The 20,570-nt window shown below is 43.3% G+C and overlaps 1 protein-coding gene across 4 annotated transcripts in view; it reads right to left on the bottom strand.

Moving 5' to 3' along the window:
- Positions 1-20,570, bottom strand: part of LOC145478252 (uncharacterized) — a 50,985-nt gene that overhangs the window by 12,547 nt on the left and 17,868 nt on the right. For all 4 annotated transcript variants that reach the window (XM_081456205.1, XM_081456230.1, XM_081456213.1 and 1 more), the window contains exons 2-6: positions 17,549-17,798; positions 4,904-16,966; positions 2,831-4,452; positions 1,411-2,044; positions 452-991 (exon numbers count right to left, since the gene is read on the bottom strand). In XM_081456205.1, the coding sequence (XP_081312331.1) occupies positions 452-991; positions 1,411-2,044; positions 2,831-4,452; positions 4,904-16,966; positions 17,549-17,798 (15,109 nt within the window). The remainder of the gene's footprint in view (positions 1-451; positions 992-1,410; positions 2,045-2,830; positions 4,453-4,903; positions 16,967-17,548; positions 17,799-20,570) is intronic.

The following is a 20,570-nucleotide window of genomic DNA, read 5'->3' as shown; positions in this document are numbered from 1 at the left end:
TCTATTTCAATTTCCTCTTAACGTTTACAGGTAATCAGTTCTTGTCACTGTTAAGACAAGGTACTGAACACCGCTCTCAAGGTCCAATCCTGTAAGAGAAATAAAAGAAGAATAATAACTACTCTCATTTCTGCTACCCGGTAATAAGAACAATATTCTTACACAAGTGGACTCTATTTCAATTTCCTCTTAACGCTTACAGGTAATCAGTTCTTGTCAATGTTAAGTTGTTACTTCTTAACATTTTTCCATCTTACCTACTTTCAGTGACACACTCGCCTAAAAGCTTGTGTGCCACTATTTTTTCTTACCAAATTTTGACGTCATCTGTGATCTATTACTCAACAAACGCACAGCAACCTGGAATCTATCAGTTAAATTGACTGTACAATTTGATCATGACTTAAACACTAATTATTTTCACCGAGAAAGATATTTCATCGTATCATACCTGACATAGTAACATTTCTAGCCTGTCTCACTCCCGTGAGGGGTTGCGGGCAGAACGACAAGTTCCTGGCGTCGCACAAAGCAACTTCGTAAGACTCGATACCAGACTCCAAGTCATCAAAATTAAACCAACGTGCACTGACGTCTTGTTCTCCGTTCAGATAATCAATGTCCGAGACACTCCCATCGATCACTGGCCCGGAAGTAGGCGGTGTTTCATCCACTGTTACTCCATCTGATGTAAGTGACGTCACCACGCCTGCTCCGTTTGTAGCGTTTACCGTGATGTAATACCGCTGGCCATTCTTTATCGGCTCAATGAGAACCTTGCGGACGGATGTACTTGTCGAGGTCAGCTGTGTTTCTTCAACAAGATCGCAGACGCCTGGTGACGAGCCAGCACACCACGTGACACCAATAACGTAACTTTCAAGGTCTTCAAAAGCACTCCAGTGAGCTGCTATGTGGGTTCTGCTCTGCTGAATATCAATGTCTTCACCTTCTTTAGTACCATCTAAGATTTGGCCTCCGTTAACTGGTCCTACCAAAGCAACAAATGGCAAACTCTTTAACAACAACAACAACAACTATAACCACAGACAAAGACATAGAAACAAAATGATTTTTTGGATAGGTGACGTATTTACAACACTAGTCCATGAATGAAATTTCAAGAAGCAAAAGCCATAAAAGAACTATTGCGAGTTACTAAAGTTTGTTTAAAGGAACACTTTCGCTCGAAACCATATTTAATGAAGTTGTAATTTTTCCTCATGATGCCACGTCACTTGCGAAGAGACCAGTGAAGGAAATAACGTCATCAGTTAACTTAGGAATATTTTTTTGATGCACCTTGAAATTCTAACAAGCAACATTAAAAAAAATGTATGGCACTCTGTAAGAAGAATCTATATTTCGAGATTATGACTGTCAGAGTTCACAAATCATTCACAAAGGTACCTGTCTTGTCAACAGCAACCCCGGTAGAGGACTTCACATCACTGACAAGACTGGCTCTGTTCTCTGCTTTGATAGAAACAAAATACGTCTCCCCCTGAACAAGCTGCAGATCCTGGGAAGAGTAACTTGAAGAGTTTCCTACGTCCGTGAAGTTCATGACATTGCATACGCCAGGTTGCGTGCCGATACAAAGATGGTACGTCCGAACCCCACTTTCCTTGTCCAAGAATCCGTTCCATTCCACAGATATCTCTGAGCTCGTAAAATGAGTTGATTCCTCTAAAGGCGGATTCTCAACATGGGTGACCTCACCCATTAACGGGGGAGTCGAGTCAACCACGAAGCCGTCCGATGATTTCTCGCTAGCGAGTCCGATGATGTTCGTAGATCGAATCCTTGTTTCATACTTCACTCCCTCTTGGAACTCCAGGTTAGCAATACAGATTGTTGTACGGATCCCTACATCCATGTTACGCAGCAAGCAGTCGTTGATGTTGACAGACGAACAAATGGAGACTTCATTTTTTAATATACCGCTTTCAGGGTCCAGTGTTTCCCAGCTGACACAGTAAGCGTCCTTGGCGGTGAGAAAGTCTTTATCAACAAGTGGTGATCCTAGTTGCAAGTCAAGGACCTTTTGAATAAACAAAGTCAGTTCAGTAAAATGTTGAGATGACGACAGAAGGGTGTAAAGCTGTTAGCCTCCTGAGCCGATACTGCTAGGCTCGTTAAGCACGAGAAAATTAGTGGTTTGAACTACAACAGTGAACGTCAATCTAGGTTTGCCACTCACACGACTTTTCCCTGACTTTTCACTGACCGTGGCAACCCTGAAATCCTTTTAAAAGGCAGAATGCGTAGTGATCAAAACATGTTCGGGCAGTACAAAATTGCAAAGATTTCCTCATTTTCGTAAATCGTATTTAGTTTCTATAGCATTTGTGGCGTCCGAGAAGATAGATAATCTTTATTTCGATGGATAATCTTTATTTAACCAAGGTAGAAATTCGTCAGCTAAAAATACCTAATATGTAATCCCTAATGCCTAATACCTATATGATAAAATTGTTAAATAAAAAGCTGATTTCCACGAATGCCGTGCCTTACTGATCCACTTTGAGCAGCTAGGCGTTAAATTGTCTCAGAACAGTTGCTGTAGTGGTAGTGAAAGTAGTTAGAAATCAGGCCTTGAAGTCAATTATGCTAAAAATCTATATATGCAAAACACATAGAAATGTAGCAAAAAATTAACTGTGTCACTGTAAATTCACTCATGAATATTTTTGCTAGGTTTTCACTCTGCTTACTTCTGAAGTATTCATTATCCTTCTGTTTAAAGGACAAATCCACATTACTAATCTTGCCAGGATTATCCTTACTTCAATCTTTGGGAAGCGGGAGATAATCTAATATTAGTTACCTTGGAGACGACTGGAGGAGTGCTGTCCACTTTAAACCCGTCGGAAGACACTCTAGTAATCGCTCTTGCACCATTGTAAGCACTAACGGTTACAAATACGGCCATTCCTGCAGTCAATGGTGGACGAATCTGCCGGCCGACGCTGGTGCGGTCGCCGACATTGGTTTCTGGGATGATGTCGCAGGTTCCCTTTCTTGTCCCAGCACACCATATATACCTTGTGACATCTGACTCTACATCCTGGAACTCATCCCAGTTGGCATATATGTACGTGTCGCCAGCTTGGAAATCGATGTCCGCTAGTGTTCTGCCATCTCTTACTTCGCCTCCTACGGGAGGAGTGCTGTCCACTAGAACACCATTTGACGTTGCCATGGTGCTGTAGCCAGCTTCATTTGTTGCCCTCACGGTAACAAAGTATCTCCTGGTGTGATTCAAACTCAAGCCGTGGATGGAACCCTTCAGAGCGATGCCTAGACTAACAAAGTCACTCACATCACATTTCTCTTGTTCCGTTCCTACGCACATTTCGTACAGGGTAATTCGTCCGTTGGAGTCTGTAAATGGCGACCAGTTGGCCGAGATTTCACTAGTAGAGCTTTGTAGTTCAAGGTCGTTTCTATCGCTAGAGCCATCATACACAGTTCCGGCAGTTGGTGGTGTGCCATCTAGTATAAACTGATTTGACTCAGTCTCTCTGAACAATCCAACCTTGTTGTGGGCCCGAACAATGAGGACATAGGAAATTCCAGGTTTGATATCGAGAGCAGAGTTCTCAATAGTCGCCATAAGTCCAACATCAACAAACGGTGTAATGCAATCATCCCTGGAACCAGCCTTGCATACAGCCCACTCGAAGTGACTCAAACCACTTTCGTGATCGGCAAATCCACTCCAGTCCGCTATGAGTGACTCGTCTTTCCTCAGGTACTTAGTTTCTAGCGTGTTCCCCACTATAACGACACCGTCTGTTGGCGCGGTACTATCAACAAGCAGTGGTTTGGAGATGCTCGTGGATTCTATTCCAGCGCCATTTCTAACCCTTAGTTTTATAAACACTACCGTCCCAGATGAAAGAGGTGTGGATAGAGAGTGTTCAAACGAAGTCGTGCTCGGCTCTACAGCTGTCCACAAGATAATATCGCACAAGTGGGGACTACTACCAGCGCACCACTCCACGGAGGTAATTCCACTTTCGGCATCAGCAGGTGCTTCCCAGGAAAACACTAACAGGCGATCACTGCTTTGTTTTACATCGCACGAAGCATTAACAGAGTTATTGCACCCTCGGACGGACGAGAGAACTCGAAGAGACGAAACACCGAAATCGTCGGTTTGATCCGCATCGCTTGGTGTGTCCCATACTGATCGTCTTCTGCGTCCACTACCAGAGGACTGCTGCGGGGCTGAACTCGCCTTGGTCTGAAAATTATATGAAACATCTCCAATAAGAGGTGGAGTGACATCCACTGTTACACCATCGGAGTAAGCGGTTTCTTTTAAACCAGCCCCATTGGTAGCTTCAACTGTAAAGAAGTAACGTTGACCTTCCTGGAGGAGCATTTGAAGGTGAACACTTGTCTGAACATCAGCATTTGTCATACTCTGCACGTCACAAGCCCCTGTAACATAACAACAGTTAAATGTATAACTCAATAACTCAAATGGCAATTCAGTATAAATAAAAGCATTGTTAATGATGCTCGTATATGTCATTGGAGTAGTTGCCTTCTATGGTTCAGACAATTGCCCGTACGTTAAACGACCCCAGTCCTAAAATAAAGTGTAGGTAACGTTTACACAAACAAGGGAAACTGGTGGTCAGAGAGAGAAAGAGAAGTAAACACTTCAATCAATTTCGGAAACGTTACTTGATACTGGCCGTTTCAAAAAGACAAAAAAACAAAGAATATCGTTCATTGGTAATATTCAATTCCTCAGTATCAACATTTTCTTTCCAACAAAATAGCGACAACAAATAAAGTACTAAACAAAGAAACAAACAATAAAGCTTCACAAGGCCCTTTGTATCACCGTTTCTATCAAATAATGTAAAAAAAGTCAATCACATACCCTGCGCTGTTCCAATACACCAATGATATTCAACAATGTCGCTCTCCACATCTTGGAATCCACTCCAGTGAGCAGACAATACACCTTTCTCGCGCTGATAATCAACATCCACATATTCGTGGCTTATCGGGGAGGTAACATTTCCATCTACAACGTCGCCAGACTCTGGCGGGGTCCAGTCCACCACTACTTGTTGTGACGTCAAAGTGGTCTCCAGGCGTAGCATGTTAACGCCAGTAACAGTTACATGAAATGTCAGACCTTCGTAAAGCGTGAAATTAAACAGATCTAAGTCTATAGAACGACTTAGGCTGTCGACGCGTTGGAACTCGAGCAGGTCATCTTGGAACGGAAAACTACCAACACCAATAAGGAAGTGGCTCATACCGCTTTCAGGATCGTCCATTGACCACGTGACCACAGGAGAAGACGGTGTTGTTACGTACAAAGTACCCTTCCCAGTTGTAGGAGAGATTTGGAGTGATTTTCCAACTGGAGGAGTTCGATCGACAACAACACCATCCGAAGACGAGCTTACATGTTCACCTCTGTTATTTTCGGCTCTTACGGTGACGTAATATTTCTTGCCGTGTTCCAGTGTTAGATTGTAAAAGCGGTTCGCTGACGTTTTGAGATGGTGTACTTCAACGAATGGCCACTTACACACATCCGACACGGAAGAATTAGGTGGCTGATCTCTGATACACCAATCATATCCCCTGATGCCAAAAACTGGATCTTTGAATCCGTTCCAGTGAGCCCAAATTGCTTTGTCGTCAAGTTGGAAATCAATGTCGTTTGTCGACGGTATTGGACCGTCGCTTACGACACCTGCAGAAAACTTTCCCAGTATTACGAACATTCCCGGAGAGCAATCGGTTCTATGAAGCCCGGCGCCGTTTGTTGCACGTATGCAGACAAAATAGGTGTTATTTCCGACAAGAGTTTGATTGTCTATAAAGACTCCGCCAACAGAGTCATCTGCGATTACGTCGGTGTACAAATCGCCGCCATTTTGTATAAGTTCCAGAGGATTTGCACCCACAGCCCAACTGATTTGTCTAATACCGCTTTCGGGATCTGTAAATCCGCTCCACGACACCACGAAATACGATCCTGGTACTTCATTCTTGTTTCGATCGTAGTTCCTTGGGAAGACATAGTGGGCAGCTACAATACCAGAATTTGGCGCTGTACGGTCGATAACAACGCCATTTGAAGATGTAGTGCTCGATAAGCCGGCCTTGTTTACAGCAAAGAGCCTCAAAAAGTAGGTTCTTCCGCCTTGCAAGGGAACATCAGAGATAACAAGACTTGTCTTGATTAGTGAAACGTCGGTGAAGTTCTTAATGTCATTATACTCTGGATTAGTTCCCAGACCCCACGCAACAGATTTGACTCCACTCTGTTGATCAGCTACTGTCCACTCAGCCCTTAATGAATCATTCTTTGGGTCAAACGTAAGCTTTACTTTCGTTGCCTCAGGTGGGGTGCTATCAATGATGACACCATTTGTCCAATTTACTGCTTTAAGGCCAACGGAGTTGACAACCTCAATTCCAACAGTGTAACTTTGGCCTTCTTCATATTTTACAGTAATCCTACCTCCACCCGTGATTATCGCCGATCCTGAGGAGTTTACGAGTGTTTTTAGTGCGTAAAAAGGAATAACGTACTCGTTTGTTAGTAGATTTTTCACCGAAAAACGGTACAGAACTATCGGAGATTCATTGTCATAACACACCCAGGAAATAACACGTTTGCTTGAGCTTGGAGCGTACTGCAGGTCGTGTTGAAGATCGGCTTTGTCATCCCAGAGCTGAGAGCATATCGGAGGAGAGCTATCAACCACAAATCCATCTGATTGTACTGTGGTTTGCAAACCAACACCGTTCACTGCTGTCACATTGACATAATATCTTCTTCCGCTCTCAAGGTCTCTTGTTATTGTTAATGTTGCCACGGTAACACTGCCATTGAGACTGAAGGAGCCGTAAACATCCATCGCAGACCTTAAAGAAGGCTTTCTCCATACTTGAACTCTATATTCTTGCACACCACTTTCTGTGTCGACAAATTTGAAATTTATTGTCACGTTTTTCATCCTGCTTTGATAGTCCCCATCCCGCAGGTAAACTAAATTTGGCGGTGTGTCGTCGAAAACAACACCGTCTGAAAAAGAAACAGCTTTCAGACCAACCTTGTTTGTACATCGCACTGTCGCAAAATAGCGATATCCCAACTGAAGATTGCGCACAACTGCCAAAGCAGTTTGATTAACCGATACCTTCGTGAAATTCATGGCGCCTGCTTCTCCTGGCTGCAGGCCGAAGGCAACCTCGACAGTAGCTAGGGATGTCTCTAGATCCTCGCAAATCCAGGTCACTGACAAGGAGCCTGCGGTTGTGTAGCTCAGGTCTTGATTGGGATCATTGCCATCACGTGTGGGCCTCGAAAAAACTGGAGGAGTGAAATCCACCAAGACACCGTTAGAAGAAACCATTTCACTGGGCATGCCGAGCACATTGTAGGCAATTACTGAGGCGTAATAACGCTGGCCACTTGTCAACTCCGACACTTTTAGTTTTGAACTCGCAGCCGCGTTCACGAGTCCCACCCCGGTGAATTCCTGGGCATCTTGGCCGCCGGGGAATGTTCCGAATGCCAACTGATAAGAGACTATTCTCGTTTCTTGCTCTGTAAAGTTGACCCAGGAAGCTCGAAGAATTGAGCTCTCGATCTGCACGTCGAGGTCCTCTCCTGGTCGTCCATCCGTCACAGAACCTGGCAGTGGAGGGCTGGAATCAACCAGCACTCCATTAGATTGAAAGAATGCCGAATTTCCAGCTCTGTCTACCAGTTTGAGACACGCGTAATATTTCTGCCCAGATGTCAAGTTTAACCCATATAAAACATGATAGTTTGTGTTGGCTGGAACGATGTCTTCCTTTTTGACGTCACAGACGGTGGACTGCGGCTTGCTTGACAATCCAAGGTATACTGTTTCTATTCCAGAGAAATCAGTAAAGCCATACCAATGCGCACGATAGAGAGTGGAATAACTTTGATACTGGGCATCTGTTAAGCCCCATCCATCAAGAACAATCCCGTCTTTGGGAGCTTCAGAGTCAGAAAGCAGAGGCGGAGATGATTTGATGGCAAAGAGCCCTGCATTGTTGGCAGCCCATATGGTGATGAAATAACGTCGGCTGTTCTCCAGTGATAATGATTTTGGCGCTGTCCAGTTTGCTCGCAGCGACGACACAGGTAAACTTAATGAAACAGTCTGAAATTTCATGACGTCATCCGCACCAGTGTAACTTCCAACACCAACTTTGTAGGCTGTAACCTTAGATAGATCGTCTTCGACTTCAAAATATGATCTCAACGTTGCAAATGGTGAGTTTATATGCTGCAGTGTTTCGCCGAAATGCCCGTGCTGAACGTACGTGATTTCAGGAGGACTGCTGTCAACAATGAATGTATTCGACAATCCACGAGCAGCAACACCTGCTCTATCTCTAGCTTCAATAACCACCGAGTACACTCCATCTTCAAGGTCAATGTTGCGGCCTGTAGACCGTACTCGTCCAGCCATCTTGGGTGGTGCCAGAAGGTTATCAGTTTCCAATGACGCTACCGAAATACCAAAGCCAACCACTCCACTGTGGACATCGTAGAAGCTGTCATTGCTACACTGGCTGTTGTTTAGCAGTCCCGAGACTCTCTTCTCATCAGCCAAACACCAATTCCACCTCGCCCATACCGACTTTGTTATCCACTGATACAACACCGGAGGACCTGCTAATCCAGTGACAACTTTCCCAGTGTGGGGAGGTACAAAGTCTACAATGGCACCGTTGCTACTGCCATTAATACACATTCCAACTCCGTTACAACCAACAACTGTCACGAAGTAACGCTCGCCGCTTTTCAGAAACAATCCCGCAATAGTCACACTAGTTTGTACTCCCACTGTCTTGAAGTTCTGAATGTCACCGAGCCCAGGCTTGGTACCCAGTGCAACACGGTATTCCACAAGGCCACTTTCTGCATCAGCGAACGCCTGTTCCCAGTGAGTACTAAAAGTAAATCTTTCCTTAGTGAAATTCGTGTCTTTACCTCCTACTCCGTCCTTAATGTACTGTGCAGCTACCGTTGGCGGTGTAATGTCCATAAGAATACCATCAGAAGTAATAGTTTTCTTCAGACCAGCTCCGTTTATGATCTTAACAGTCACGTGGTATCTAACCTTCGGCAGAATGTTTATATCGGAGAAGCTGACAAACATCACTCCATCCTCTGAAACAGTGTGTGTAACGAAGGCGACATTTTCGAAAGCTTTAACATCATCTCCACCTGGATAAGTTCCAACTCCAACAAGTTGCACACGAATATTACTTTCCTCGTCTATACATCTCCATTTTGCTTGAATACTATTTAATTCTCTTACAAAATCCACGTCATACAAGTCCACTTCGTCCGTCACGTCAATAACTTTGCCTTCACAATGAGGTGGTGTATTATCAGGTATAAATCCATTTGTTGTGATAATTGTTTGAAGCCCTGCAGCGTTAGTTCCACGCAATACAAGCCTGTAAGGAGAACCAGCTACAAGAGAGAGGCCAACCATAAGGGGTGCCTGTTGGGTAAGTGGGATATTTGCAAACGGTGTTACATCTTCATTGGAGTTGTTTCCCAGAATCTTCCACTCATACTTTATAATAGGGCTTTCGGGATCGGTGAAAGGATCAAACTTTCCACGTACACGCCTTAGCGATGGAAGGTACATTGCGTCTCCTTCCCCCGCACCGTCTTGAAAATGCCCTGCAATGGGTGGCGTTGTGTCAATCAGGATACCATCGCTACACATTAAAGCCTTCAAACCAAAAGAATCCATCGCATATAGGCGAGTGAAGTATTTATGGCCGTGACGTAAATCCAAGCCAGAGGTCTGGATAGAGGTGGAATCGCCGAGAGGGGTCAAAGGAACAATGTCCGATTCTGCCTCGTCAAAAGTACAGCTGGTATTAGAGGACACGCCCCATTTTATGTGCACAATGTCCTTGACATCGCCCTTGAAAGCAAAATTCATACCCAAAGCGTGGGTATCCGACTGATAGTCTGCGTCTTGTGCCTCCATAACACCATCGTAGACGAAGCGCATCTGTGGTCCCTGACGTCTCGCCTGAAACTTCGGGCAGTTTACTAAAGGGCTGTCAAGTCCACCGTCATTTGTGGCAAATACGCTGACATAAACGTCTCTGCCATGCATTATGGGAAGATCGGTGATTACTAGGCTTAAAGATGACCCCACCCATGCCGAGTAATCATCGCCATAGCCTTGTAGGGATCCTATGCTGACGTGGTAACTATTGATTTTGGTGTCTTCGTGAAATCCATGCCATTGGACAAAATACTTCTTGTCCGCGGCTTGTCTTGCAGTGCACGATCCAGCAATGGGAGGAGTTCTGTCTACATCTTGCTTGCAATTATTAAAGAGGGTCCTGTCGATCGTTTTCGCTGACCACCACCACTCTGCAAGTGTCTTCTTTGAGCACCATCTGATCCTTATACTGCAGCCAAACAACCAACACTTGATCCGAATGCAAAGACGGAATCGATACCAAAGCCAAACTCGAATGTGGAGCGGTGTCATTCGCAACTTGAGCTCGATGCACGCCTTTAGAGGCCACTTGTTGATCTTGATTCGTAGCTCTGGTACAAAATAGGTCTCGAGAAGTCTCGCCTCGATCGTTATTCCCGCTTCCACAATCCAGAGTGATAAGGATGCACCAGCGTACACAGAGACCCACGCTCCGGGAATGAGACCCAGTTTGAAAGTCTTATCACGCATACATACTTGCCCTTGGTAATCCACACTGTAGTAACCACCAGCCCCAGCAAACAGCTTTACTGGTATACCAAACACGATGATAACTTGCTCATATTCAGGGAAAAATTTCTGGTAACCTCTGAGTACATTCCCTCGGAATAACGTCATACAAGATCCCAGATCTGTGGCCTGTCTTCGAATTCGCTTATTTCTCTTGTGGACTTCCTCGAGTTGTTCCGAATAAACGTCAGATTCTAACAGTTCTTGTGAAATGCTTCGCTTGCGTGTAGTTCCACAAATCATATCTCCAAATGGAAACAGCCTTCGCGGTCGTACAATGTAATCCCTCATCACGGAGAAAAACAAGCAGTTCTCTTGGATTCCGAAAGTCATTTTAAGAATCGGCAGCCTAAGATAAAAATATCTGTCTTCAAAGTCACCACCCATAAGCTCTATGTTTTCTTTTTCAGCATAGGTGCCACTTGAGAACGCTACCGCAATAACTTCGTTGTCAACTCTGGTGACTGATTCTAAACCCGAGGGAGTTCGAACCACTCTTGCCAGTGTGTTTTCTCCGATTTGGTCACCACCAGAAATGTCATGAAACTCAAGCTTACACTGAAAACCTGAGATCATCGCACACTTGGAGATGCAAACATACTCGGTACTGAACTGTCTCACTATGGTGGTGCCTTGCGCATTTGCTCCAATATGAATTACTCTGTCGGGCGCTAAGCCAGAAGAAGCTAAATCCCCATTGGCTGACAGCTTATAACCGTACGCCTTCCCACCTTTTCCGTCTGTTACCCACAGGACATTGCTTGGCTCATCATACGACACGGAAGTTGCAGTTCCTTCGACGGAAACGGATTTGGACACTCCAACCCAAGATGGTTTTGGAGACGAAAAGGAGCCAGTCACACCAGATTTCTTGACTGAGTAGATCTTATTTGAGGAGCCGTCGCTGATCCAGATGTACTCTCTAGCTACCACCACACCTCCTATTCGCACTGCAAGAGGACTTCCTTTACTTCCAAGTTGAATGATCTTCTTGACACCGTTGCCAAAGTTTGTTACTACCAACAGCGAGGCCTTCCCTTTGTTACTTGACACACCATGCATACCAAGGATGGTTTCGCTTTTGGAAAATGAGGATATCCCTTCCACTTTATAATCATCGAAAAGACCAGGGGTCAGCCAGCGTCCACTCTTGTCCATGGAGGAGAGATCATCGAGATGCGGGAACTTCCACGTGAAAATGGTCTTGAGATAAGGTGACGATGATCGCCTAATGGAGCGTAGACACACTTCTTCGGAGCAGTATGATATTTGCTGCCATGGTTTGTAAGCGCTAACATCCAAACCTCTCTGACGCAGCTGAAGCTTGTTAAGAAAGTCGGTGACTTTGTCCAAAAAGTTGTTGACTTTTGCGATGGTGTCGGTGAATTTGGTAGTATACTTGTCAAGATAGGGCTTCACAACGTCACTGAGCTCTCCAGTCTCGGACAAAAGGTTGACAATTGGGTTCGAAAATGAATCCGTCACACCTTTTAATCTATCAGCATATTTGGAAGCGCTTTGAGTGACGGTGTCTAACGCCTGCAAGACGTGGTTTATATTCTTTGTCTTTTGCCATAGTTCGTATGATAGTTTAAGCTTGGAGCGCACATCCTTCAGAGCTTGAACATGCTCTAACACTGCATCATCATAGACATTTCGCATTACTTTGAATGTGTTCTTCAGCAAATCCTGCATTTTCTCTTGCATGTCTTTGGCCTTCTTGATGTAATCAACAATCCTACCGATGCGTTCTTTTACGTCTTTTATGGACCGTTTCTGAACGCCACCTCCCTCACTGCCTTCTGGTTTTCGGCCAGTGATCTTTTGGAAAACGTCCTTCACCCTTTGAACATCGTCTTGGAGAGAAAAGTTTCGAACCTGTTCAACAAGAAGCTTTACAGTGTCAACAACAGCCGTGATATTGTCAACCCCTTGTCCGCACGTTTCAAGCATGTCCGTATAACCACTTGCTTCTTTGAATTTGTCCTTGAGGACATCTGCTTTGTCTTTGATGGCTTTAGCTTGATCAATGAACGCTTTGGAAATGCATGTTCCGCCCTTGACACATTTCTGTATCTTAAAGTTCTTCCATGTTTCTGGTACCATACCATAAAGAACCTTTATCTCTTTCTTGAAGTCCTTGTATTGATCAATAACGTATCGGCCAACCACCAGTGCTTTCCGGACGCATGGCTTTGCACTTTCAAGGAATATTTTCTTGATCTCCTGGCAATCAGGCAACTTTCCTGCAGTCTCCAGTATAGGTGAGAAGTTGTTGGTGAAAGGTTTAAGATCTGTCAAGACTGCCATCACTTCACGTACCATGGACTTTATCTCCCGCAGTTCTTCCTGTATTTCGTATATAGGTTCTTTAATTCTTCTAAACTTTGATACAGCTTTGCCGATAAGCTTGTCCGCTTCTTTGTTAAAAAACGTGTCAACTTCTTCCACTATGTCAAATCTCCCGAACTTGTTGAGCGTCTCCGCGGCAATGGTGTTAAATTCATTGCAAACATCTTTCACGCGCTGGTCAAAGTCGATTCCGAACTGTTTTCTAATGTCAAGCTTCTGAATCTCGTTTTTGTAGTCCTGAGCTCTGTCAGCAAAATTGAGAACATCATCTGCCGTTTTCCTCGCCTTGTTTGCGTACTCGGGGAGATTTCGTAGTCGCGCGAGAACTTCATTGATACGGGAAGCAATTTCGCGGGCAGATTTCAGAAATCCTTTCTTCGTATTAAGAATTGAAAGAAAATCTGATATGATTTGGGCAACGCGAGATATCCTCCCCACACGAGCTGCTAGGTTTTCTTCGTACCATGTTTCGACCTTGGTAACAGCAGACTTCAATTCCGCTCCAACCGTTTTCATCTTTGCTGCTACTGGTCCGATGAACGACCCAAGTTCAGTAAGTGCTTCACGTGCGTTCACTTGAACTTTGTCAATTACATCCGCAGAGAAATTTGCAGCTTTGGTGCATGCGCCATTAACTTTCGAAGCTGTCCCGTTGGCAAAGTCCACGATGTTATCTGCAAGATCCTGGATATCTTTTAGTTTACCAGTAAGCTCTTGTAGGGAGTTTGAAACAAACCCTTTTGCTGCCGTGGTAAAGTTGTGTTGAATTTCGTCTAGTAAAGTGTCTACAAGGATTGTAAAGTTCAATAGTTCGGTAAGTGCGTTTTGGGTTGTATTCTCAACGACTTGGAGTACTTCGATTCCTTCTTTTTCGACATTTTCTCCAAAATCTTTAAATTCCTGGGAGGAATTCAACGCAAGTTCGTAAACGCCGCAAATTCGCGTTACGCTCTTTTCCGCAAACTGTTCCATTGCCGGCCCAAATTCTTGAAAGAAATCTGTTATGTCACTTATGGCGGAAACATTTTTAAATTCTAGGTCAAGCTTATTAATAAGATTTTCAAGAAAGTCTTGCAGGACGTCTGCTGGATTTGTAGAATTGGCGCTTTGATTCCCACCCAGGAGTCCACGGAACATCTCTTCTATGTCAAAGTTCTTGCCTGGCAATATTTCTTGGAAGAACCTCTCGAGATCAAAACCTGGGAGTCTGAACTGTTCGAAAAAGTCTCCGAGTTTTCTAAAAATAGAGATGAAATTCTGAAAGCTTGGAGATTTTAGATTCAGTTTGAACTTTAAGCTGACTCGCCAGTCAAAACGCAGGCCAAAGTTAAAGCCACTGCCTTGAAAAGGTGGGAATCGCAGGTTCATGTCAGGCAGCTGTAATTTTGGGAATCGCATTCCATCAAGAAAATCCAACAACGAAGACATATCCAGGAAACGGTTGGCAAATCGCAGGAGCTTCAAGGCAACTTGCTGAAACGATTCCAGCGAAAAGGAGAATCGAATGGAGAACTTGAATGGAAGCTGCAAACGGAAACCTCCAGGCACAGAGAAGCCTAAAGAATTGAAGTAGTCTTTGATTTTGTCCAGGTGAAGATCCACGGAGACCGAGCGGAGAATATCCAGGAGTTTCTTGATGCTGAAGTTTCCCGGCAGATTGTGGGGTAGGTACTTGGTTATGCCACCAACAATGTTCAAGATTTTGTCCAGAGCTGCAATGACGTTTCTAAAGATGTCGTCAACAGCAGTTAGCTTTCCAAGACTCAGCTGTATTTTCTTGATCTTGTCTATGAGCCACTTCCAATCCTTAACGCGGTCAAGGACATCTCTGGCAATTTTGATGACTTTACTGATGAGGTTAATTGGTCGTAAAGGTTGTACGAGGTTCTGCACAAACTGAACAACTTTATTAACGAAGTCTACAAATTTGTCAATGTACAACGGCAGATATCCAGCTAATTTTTCGATAAATTTGTTTATTTGTTCCGCAATCACACTTGTAATACTGTCGAACTGTTTCAGTAAATCGTCTCCGGCGTCGGCAATGGCGTGGATGAGGTCCTTCGGGAAGTCATTCTTAAAACTGGCAGAGGCCTTGAAAGCAGCCTTACCACGGGCGACTTCAAAACCAAATTTGAGGATATAAGCTTGAATGTTTGCATGATTGTCCAGGTTCACCTCAAAGTTTCCGCCAAAAATGCCAATTCTTAGCTTAACTTGATTGACAAACTGAATCACTGATTCTGCTCCCAGCCATTTGCCACCATATGTTTTCACCCATCGTTTGGACGGGCCAAGGGAAAACTCTCTTGGACGAAGAAATGGAAACAGAGCCCGTTTACGGCGATGAATTGCGCTTCGCCTCTTACGTAGGTAGACCGCTTTGGGATGGCTACCATGGTTTTCAAGAAGTTCCATAATCGATGAATCTAAGGTCTCGCTTTCCGAAGCGTGCCACAGCGCATGCTCCAGGCCTTGAACCACTGAATCGCTTAAATGTTGGTGACGCTCAACGAAGACATTAACAACCGCAGCTTTTACTTCGGAGTGTTCATCCGTGTATAGCGCACGCAGTAGGTGTTGATTTGTGTGTTCTGGGGGAAGCTTGCGCATGGCCGAAATCACCGCTGATCGTATTCCAGAGTTATCGTGGTCAATGTGTTCCAGGATAACAGAAAGTCCGGAATGATGTCCGAGATTTCCAAAGGCCCAGATGTGGTCTCGTAGGTTCATTTCGTACTCTTCGCTATCAGGATGATAAAGAGTTGATCTGTTTCTGTATCTGTTGTGTATCATCTCTGCAATGTTATCACCCAAGGTTTCATTATAGCCTGCTCGCTTTGCTCTTTCAACGAGACCAGCTAAGACTAACATTGCTGTGGAGGTCACTTCATCTCCTTTCTCTTCTCGCGATACCAAATGTAACAGGGCATCGAAAAGCCGCGCGTGAAGTGGACCCTCTGGCAAATAGAAAGTTCCTACCAGTAGAGTCTCATATTCTTCCTTGCTAAGAGGTCTCGGATAGTCTGCTTGGACTGCCTGTGCCAAAGCATTTTGGGCTTCGTACTTTCCGTGTCCTGCAAGTGCAGCTACATATACCGCCCATGATGTGAGGTTTTGGTGACTTCGATCCCGAACCAATCTCGCAACCATCTGAAAAGTACCTTGATCGTCACGAACCATGCGATGCATCTCATTTGAACAATCACCAATTTCTCGCTCTTTCATGTCCTTGTCAGTAAAGCAGCGCAGCACTTCATAGAAAGGTCTCATCTTCTTCTTCTCTCCCCCGATCTTTGACCAGTTTATCTTCTCGGTGTCTGTAAATAGAAGATTATCGCTGGCAAGGGAACGTACCATTTTCAGATGCTCTTCCTCAGTTGCAGAACGCTTGGAACGTCGATGTTCAGGCTCTGAACAAGACCTTAACGTCAGCTTGCTGTACCCTCGGGTTGACATTTCTATGTCTTGGTCCTGACCTTGAAAGCCTTCGAAATTGTCCGCCCTCGGATGGCCATTCGCAGGTCTGAAGAATGCCTCGTTTGTGCGGTGAATTTGGTGAATTCTTCCATCTTTCACGTGAACGTGAGCGCTGTGCTGAGATTGTATCTTGTGTTGTCCTTTCGTCGGAGTACCATCTGCAAATTGTTGGTAGTCGAAGTTTGTCCAGGTTCGATGAAGATGAGCGTGTGTAACATTGGCAGAGAGGACGTTATATTTGGTTCGAAAGATACCAGAATCATCGTGTTCCTGCACTTCATAGATGTCAGATCTAAGAGCCTCCTTTAGGTTGAGTTGAAATGCACCTGCAATACCTGTCACCATACAATAAACAAATGAAGCATAATTTCTTGTTGTACATGTTATACGAAGCTCAATCAGTACAGCTGAAGCTGTGCAACTAGTTGCAGAATGAATTTGTTGAATACACACAGGTTATAGCAAAATCCGAAATTATTTTCCACTCTGTTGATGTACAGTGACTCGCTACATCCAGGATGGTTTCCCTCCAGACAGGAAAATGGGAAATTAACCTTACGACAGTGGTTTGCTTTGTTTTTGTTTATTCTGGTGGAAGGGGAGGGGGAGGGGGGTTAATTATTTATTATCCAACACAACTGGTTATTGAAATATCGGTGATTCATTCGTGATCAAGTTAAAACTCGAGCCTTTAGAGATCAATCATTCCATGAACGCAACAACAACACTGTTCTTGACAAGGATACAAATCTATGATGATCCCTTCTTTTAACTCTCTAATCAACGAAATAAGAATGGAGCTAAACCGACGAGTATATAATGATCAGTGTTGCTATTAGGCAGAAATTGACTTTTCCAAAAGCTCGTGACATTGATTGCGCGGTTTCTTAATCTCAGTTTGTTTCATTCGATCTTACCCTTTTTGAAAGCTGCAATTTCAGGTGACTCAGTGTCCTTTGGATACAGAACCTCAGTGACAGGACCATGCTCTTCTTGTTGAAAATAAAATGGCTTTGACAGCTGCTCTTCAAACTCTTCGTTGACAGGATGATTTGTGAGGACACGCCCGTAACGCACACGCCTTAAGCGGGGTTCCCGAACGTCCAGCTTGATAAGATGCGAATGATCACTGCCATTGTAGTCACGTAGTGAGGGAATGACATCGACCTGTGTGAAAATTTCCTTTTATTAGCTAAAATGTCAAGAGAAAATGAGGGGAAAATATTTGTTATCAAGTCCATTACAATGAAATAAACAAGAGTTTCTTCTATTACCAACCCATTAGGCACTGACATTTGGGAGAACTTGGTTCTCCATTCTCAGGACTTGCCTAGTACAATTTCTTCGGGAAAAGGGCAAAACAAATTATGAATGAGGATTAACAGTCCTTGTACAATCTGCATTGTAAAAGCTTCTTTGCCTATATGTGCCGAAAGACAGCAGCCAACTCGAAAAGCATTGTCACTTTGCGTGATAGCTCCATTCTAATAGTACTGAGGCTTAAGACACACATTATTAATTTGTCTCACTTAGCTTAACAAAAAAACAGATGAAAAACTGAAGGGAAAGGAAAAAAATTCTCATTTGGTTTCATTGTATGCATTATATGAACTCTGAGATCTAAAATAGCCTCAAGTACTTAGGATAGTCATGCACTTCCTGTTAAGTTATTGATTCAGCCATGTTTTCTAACTATAAATACAAACAGTCAACTAAACACTCAATTGCTAACAGCAAATGATGATGTGAAACTGCACCAAACGTGTACGCCTTGATTTACGAGAGCTTAGCAACGAAGAAACCATCTTATGACGTACGACAGGGCGCTTCGGCTGAGTGCTGCCGAGACATTTTGATCCGAGGAACTCTGAGTAACTGTGATAATATATGAAACCGCTATTGATCTGGATGCAAATGATACGGACAGCATCATATTTACTTTACTTTTTTCATAAATCTTCTATCATTCTTTAAAAAAAATAGGTTTTAAGCGAAAACATTTTTTTCATTTATTCGCCTGACTTGGCCTAGAAAATGGCAACCACCGAAATTAATCATGATTATACACTTTTGAGGACCGAGCATTTAAATAATGCACGTGGCATGCGCACTTACGGTGGCCCTATTTGTATTAATTGAACATTAACAAAAATAATATTTTTAAACTTACCCTGTACGAAGTACAGAAAATTACAAATTAAACTTATGTTTACGCAATGTCGAAGTTAAAAGCTGCCAATTCAGAAAGCACAATATGTAACAGAAGTACAACTACACAAGTATACCAAAGAAAACCGAAAATAAATTTAACGGTTGTAGGAGCCTTGGGGAAATAGGTAATCTTTGAACACACATGATGAAGAATATTAAGGCATAAAGTAACTGTTTGCGTGTACATCAACAATCATATCTCTTTTGGTAGACGCAAAACTTACAGCCTGTCAATCAAGGTTTGCTTGAAGACTCCCTTTAAAAATACCCGATGTTTTATTTTTTTTAAGGAATGCGAGAAATGTTTTTTATAGTGTACGTCGTAATCCAGCACAACCAAGACATGTTTACAGAAAAAGCAAAAGCAATTTCTACTCATATGTAAAACTCAAATTCTGTCAACGTTTTACTAGAACCTAACCAAAACAATGTTCAGTAATTTTAGCATTAAATGATACGTCAGGGGCTAGGAATGTTGGGTTAACAAAGTCTTTTTTATCAAGTACGTAAGCAGTGAATTCTCTGAATTCTTAAATATAGGAAAAGGTTAATCGAACAATTCGATCCAGTACAAGAGCACGATAACATTCTTTCTTGTTGCTACAACAAACACAAATAACAATGCAATTTTCGGTTGTAAGAGACAGTGTAATTGAAGTGCTTAACATTCTAATGTCTAATAAAAGCAAAAATATATTGGTTCAATTTATACGGAAAAAGGTGTAGGGGTGAACCACCGAGGCACCATATTGCGCGTTTGAGCTATTTATACGAGAAAAGGTGTAGGGGTGAACCACCGAGGCACTATATTGCGCGTTTGAGCTATTTATACGAGAAAAGGTGTAGGGGTGAACCACCGAGGCACTATATTGCGCGTTTGAGCTATTTATACGAGAAAAGGTGTAGGGGTGAACCACCGAGGCACTATATTGTGCGTTTGAGCTATTTATACGGAAAAAGGTGAAGGGGTGAACCACCGAGGCACTATATTGCGCGTTTGAGGTAGGATTGTCACGAACAAGCTACACGACCATGACTTTCTCAAGTAGCTGTTAGGTAATGTATTAGTAAATTCACTGTAGGTATGCTTTGTTAAGTCGATCGAGTCATTAAAGAACTCAGGGAAAGCTGATAAAAGCCAGCGCACTAGGATAATTTTCAGCAATTTTGATCATAATGTGAAGTTTATATGAAATAATTCATATATGAACTGCGGTTGTAGATGAGAGTGAAGAATGATCATCGCAGTTAATTTTCCAATTTAAGCAATTGGAAAGAAGAAGCCTGAAAAAATCAGGGCTTCAACGGGATTCGAACCCGTGACCTCCGCGTTACCGGTGCGATGCTCTACCAACTGAGCTATGAAGCCACACATTGGGAGCGAGGTCAACTAATTGAGTTCATATCTTCCCGTGAGGAGTGAAATGATGTGAAGTTTATATGAAATAATTCATATATGAACTGCGGTTGTAGATGAGAGTGAAGAATGATCATCGCAGAAATTAAAAGGATGTTCTATTTTACTGTACATTTGCAACTGCGTTACCCCAAAAAGTTTTAAAACGTTTCTAGAGGAAAGAACAAAGTAACCACCCATGTTTTGGAGAAGCCAAGAAGTTTCTTGGCACTGAAGCTTAAAACAAAGCAATGGCTGCATGTGCACGGCGACAATTCCATTACAAAATAACATTTATATATAGAATGCTAAGCTCGAACGAATTCTACACA

The sequence above is a fragment of the Orbicella franksi genome, chromosome 1, assembly GCF_964199315.1.
Source record: "Orbicella franksi chromosome 1, jaOrbFran1.1, whole genome shotgun sequence".
Classification (NCBI taxonomy): domain Eukaryota; kingdom Metazoa; phylum Cnidaria; class Anthozoa; order Scleractinia; family Merulinidae; genus Orbicella; species Orbicella franksi.
Note: the sequence above shows the minus strand (reverse complement) of the source record. Positions and strands in the feature narration are given on the sequence as shown.